General features: G+C 41.5%; 1 protein-coding gene across 1 annotated transcript; it reads left to right on the top strand.

Annotated features, from left to right (window-relative positions):
- Positions 1-699, top strand: LOC149254921 (F-box/LRR-repeat protein 25-like). The gene has a single exon (XM_089454870.1). The coding sequence runs from the start codon at positions 1-3 to the stop codon at positions 697-699; it is 699 nt and encodes a 232-aa protein (XP_089310996.1).
- The last annotated feature ends 4,318 nt before the right edge of the window (positions 700-5,017 follow it).

Consider the following 5,017-nt stretch of genomic DNA (forward strand, 5'->3'; position numbering starts at 1 on the left):
ATGATGAGAGAGACATTGCCAGACAGACTGTCAGCACTTCACGACGATGTCCTTGGCCTCATTCTCTCGAAAATTCCAATCGGAGATGCCATCAGATCCTCGGTCCTCTCAAGGAGATGGGCACACGCACACAGGAACATGTACACCCGCATGTCCGAATTGCGTTTCAGCCCGTCACTGTTACTGGGCGTCCGTGGTTCCTATCCTCAACCGGTGATAGAAGAGGCAATCACGAACATTCTGAGGTTGTATACACCAGACAACGTAGAAACGTTTCATCTTGTTGTGGATGTTCAACCTTGGGCGTTCACCCCTAACAGGGTTTCCTCATGGTTGGCGTTTGTGGCAGCCAAGAATGTCCAAAGGTTGTTTCTCTGTCAATCCCCAGTAAGAGAAGTCTTTCCTCCCGATAATTTTTTCACCTGTCTTCGTCTCAAAACGCTCAATATCCAAAATTACTTGCTCACCCAACTTCCTGACCCTTTCGTGGGATTCCACCATTTAATTTCTTGCTCCTTCCGCAATGTCCATCTCACAGACAACACTTTAGCCGCATTCGTTTTGGGGTGCCCGCTTCTGGAGAGATTTATCATGAGGCGTTCTAATTCAGAACTTCTTAGCTCTATCGTCGATCAGATTGAAATGACAGAGAATGAAAAACAATTCTCTCTTCAACCAAGGCTTGTTTCCCAACATTGATAACACCACAATCATACTAAAATCTACTGAGCACCCTTTAGAAGCTTACTTGCAAGTCGATGGAGCCGATTTGATAAGAGACTGGGCGCATGAATATAAACAATTTTTTTGTTGGACTGAGTGCGTAGCGCGCTATCCCAGTGCGTAGCGCACAGCCTGATGCGTAGCGCACTTTCCTGTGACAGCTCTTCTGATGAACCGATGCCGTTTTTGGCCTTCATGTTTCTGATGAATGCTCGGACAAACAACTGATGATAGTCTCTTGTCCATCTGTTCCGTTCTCCACAAGAAATGCCATTGTCAGACCTACAATTGAATGGCTGTCTTAACCTTGTCCAAAATCTGAATCCTGTCGAAAGCTTGTGAACAGAATCCTGGGATGAATTAGCCCGTCCAATTTTCAATCATATTTCTCAGTGTCACGTTACAAATGAGAATTGCAGCTTGAAGCAATAAAATTTTCATGCACAAAGTTGAGGGAATATTTACGAGTCTTCTTGGAATTATATGGTTTACTGAACAGATCTCTCTCAAAGAACCAAATTTCACAAATATAATTTTGAGAAATGCGACACTTTCAGCCATTATAAAACTTTTTAGTTGTCATCTAATAAGAAGAAACTTAAAATGCCAATATAAAGCACTTTCAAGTAGCCAAAGACTGTAGCTTCTTCTCAAGCTGCTTTGCTCTGCGAAGTGCATCTAAAGCCTCAGTTTGCTTACCTGCCCGTTTAAAATCAAGTGCCTTCAACTTCTCTGCTCTGATATTTTCTTCAAGGCGTATCCTTTCTTCCTTTGAACCTTCGGTTTTGTCCACATTTGCTCGTGCAGTGTCATTTCCCAAGTTACCATGAACATGGCTAGATGTAGAAACCAAACCCTTATTCTTGGCACTGACTCCTTTGGTTGGCATCTGGCTAAAAATATCGTTTTCTTTCCAGCCAATCCCTTTCAAGGCAGATAACAACTGGGGATCAAAAATATCATCTACTGCCTCGCCATCATCATTGCTGATGCCATCAATTGAAGTGTGAGCTCGTGAGTTCCCAGCTAATTCATCCATCTGAATCTCCAGTGACTTTGCTAGCTCAAATTCATCTTCAGATTCCTCTAATTTACCTTCACGCTTTAAAGCAAGAGCCCGCCTTTTATGTGCCAGCACCTGCATCTGCTCAGCACCAACAACAGATTCATTCTGTGTGTTTTTTATTTTCTGAGTTTCACCAAGAAGAGTTGACAGTTCACCCTCCAAATTCATCTTGCTTCGCTTTCTATCTGCATCCTGCAAATCTGCATCAGACCATCCCAGATCCTTGAGTGCAATGGTGACAGCCCTTCTCCTGCTCTTTCTCAAAGAAGCTCTAAAGCTTCAGAACGGCGTTCAAGCTCCTTGCCTCGTTTAAACGCCTGTAATGCTTCCTCACCTTTTCCTTCTTTCTTAAGAGTATGATATTTCTTTTTCTCCTCCTGGGCCTGCTGCCGAAGTTCCTCAGGTGTAAAGGAATCATTCTCATCATTGGCATGGATAGTACTGTCCTTAAATCTGCTCTGAAAAACATCATGCTTTCTATCGAAAAATTTCAATAATTACATATTTGAAAACACATTTAACGATTTCTTCTTCAAAAACCCTGTCTTGCATTGATAACCATCTTGAAATATAAACTCACTGAACCTTCTTCTAGCCTGTAGGAATCATTTGACAAGTTTGAAGACCAACTATAAAACCTTGACTCTGAAATGACTCTTTTCTGGACCACAGTAACATCAATGAATGACGAGAAATGAACCTTGGAGAATTTGATTCTGACAAGGGACTGACAGGACCGAGTCTAACATTGGCTCCAATGGGGATGGCAGCTGCCGCTTCTTGGAGGTGCCAAGAACAGCAGATCTTTGGAAGAGCAGACAGTGCCTCCATCCATTGGGCTATGGAGTCCATTATTTCGGCAAACAACACGAGACTTCCGACTCATTTATGAACTGAAACTTGACTGAAATGATTGAAAAACTTGCTCAGCAAACTTCACACTAAAACTGTAATGAAACTCAGAACGAAACGCTGCCTTATGGCTGCTTATTTATGTACAAAATCTACCCTACTTTGTTGTAAAAACAATAGATCAGGTAATACTGAAATGCCAGATCAACCATTCAAGTAAACCTGAGAATGATGCCGATTGAGAATGCTTCCACCAGGACACAGATGTAATTGCTGGCAGCCCTTCATGCACGTAATGAGCCTGGTCACGTAAAAGACAGCCTGATCTATCAATCAAACTGAAAAACATTTCCATGTACATCGCAATAGGATCGCGAAAGCCAGGCTCCGTTTGCTGCCCCAACTCTGCAATACATATTTCCAGCTGCACACTGTCAATGCAAACATCTGTAGGCAACTCTATTATTTCTTGTTTCGAAGGAGAAAGGATTTCCAAGAACTTTTTAGGGTCTTGGAAATCATATGACTGGATCTGCTCATCTAAATACTGAATCTCCTTCTCAAGTTTTTCAACAATTAACTGGCAGAAACCAGTTTTAGCTTCAAGAGGGAACTTTGGAGATTTCAAACATTGAAGCAAGGCACTGAAAAAATCTTCATTAATTTCAAAATCTGCTAACTGATTTCTTACTTCTTTTACAGCTTCACATAGTGCAGGGTTTGCCACATACCCTACCATTGCATAAATGGATCAGCGAGCCCTGGAATGTCTGGATCGAGTCGGAGTCGCCAGGTGAATGTTTCAGCCTTCATGTGTGTCCGACTGTTGTCCACCATCAGCAATCGGATCTGAACTTTGTCATCCTTTACCGGGGAAGTCCTCCCCAGTATGGTCGCCACTATGTTAACGCTCAAATCTGCCTCAGGCTGAGGAAGGCAAAACTCGAGGCCACATCAAACCAAGCTCAGCCTCGTAGCTAGCCCTACGAGGACAGGAGAGGGCTCTCTCCGGGTCTATCTCGGTAAAAGGTTTTCAAAAGGGACTGAGATGACCAATAAGGAATACTGATTTTAGGCTAGTAAAGAGATAGGAAAAGGGGTTTTAATGAATGATTGGATTTCTGGACTGTATGGGGTAAAGAACAGCTTGAACAGGGAAATATAATCAAAAACACAGATTATCTCCTGAGGCAAGATAGGCGAGAAATTTAACATCAATTTTGAAATAATGTGGAGTGGGTGAACTGTTTGAGAGGTAGACAAGGGCATAGAAGATGGATCCTTGTCAAACAGAAGAAAACATTAAATATGAACACTTCCTCAAGACAGAGCAAATAAATTGAATTCTGCCTTTCTCACTTAAAAGTATTCATTTAGAAATGAAATGAAATGGAAACACAACAGGCTACATATGAAACAAAGGATGAGACAAATGTTAAATTTCGTACCACAGGAATCTCAGGGGTCAGAGCTGCATTTTTTATTAAAATCTCTGTCAGAACTGTACAATAGAAGCTCTGTTTTTTCTCCACGCACACCTCTCAGAACTCAGAACCGTTTACATCTAAGTTTAATACAATAAATAGACTCCTGAATGAGAAAACAGATCGTCCAAAAATAAGGGCGTTGTTTCAACTGAAGCCACAAAGATAGAAAAAGGATCATCCATCTGCTCTAAAAATAGAAAGCGTTACATTATTCCAGCTGAGAATTTCTAATGACCAATGAAAACCAAACCTGGAGCGTAAACCCTATGAATTACTAACTGAAGTCATAAATAGACTGCCTAATCCTATTCTTCTGCTGTAGTGGGTGGTCTGCGTTTAATTTGGGCTTTTACTTTTCCTTTACCATTTGGATACAACCAATTTTTTTAACATCCTTTGTAACTTTGGGGCGCTTTCATCCATGTTACCATAAATGATTACACGTTGCAAAGAGTTCTGGCCAGCACAATTCGGTTTCCCCCAAATATATGACCCATTTGACTAAGGCGAAGAAACTCTTGGCAGCCTACTGATATCTCTGGAAAATGAATTTGACACCAATCTTGTTCTTGCATTGCTTTTATTGATTTGGAAAGTAAAGATATATTTACGAAGGAAGGTATCGGCGTGCAATTTGAAGATTGTCTGTTGATCTTTGTTTCAGGCTTCACCGGCTGATGCGTGCGGATGGTGGGCGTGTCCTTTGAAATCCCATTATATCTTCATTACCGGTATCAAGTGAATAAATCAGGACGTGATTCGAAAATGGAACCCTGTTGTGGGTGCCGTTAAAGAAGGCTGACAAGAAATGTGACGAATCTTGAAACTTCAAGCGCATCTATTCTTGGAATGAAATACATCATTTGAAAACTCGACACACAGGATAAAA

This window comes from Pinus tabuliformis, chromosome 7 (assembly GCF_031772625.1).
Source record: "Pinus tabuliformis cultivar Carrire ecotype Pingquan chromosome 7, CPIR1, whole genome shotgun sequence".
Classification (NCBI taxonomy): domain Eukaryota; kingdom Viridiplantae; phylum Streptophyta; class Pinopsida; order Pinales; family Pinaceae; genus Pinus; species Pinus tabuliformis.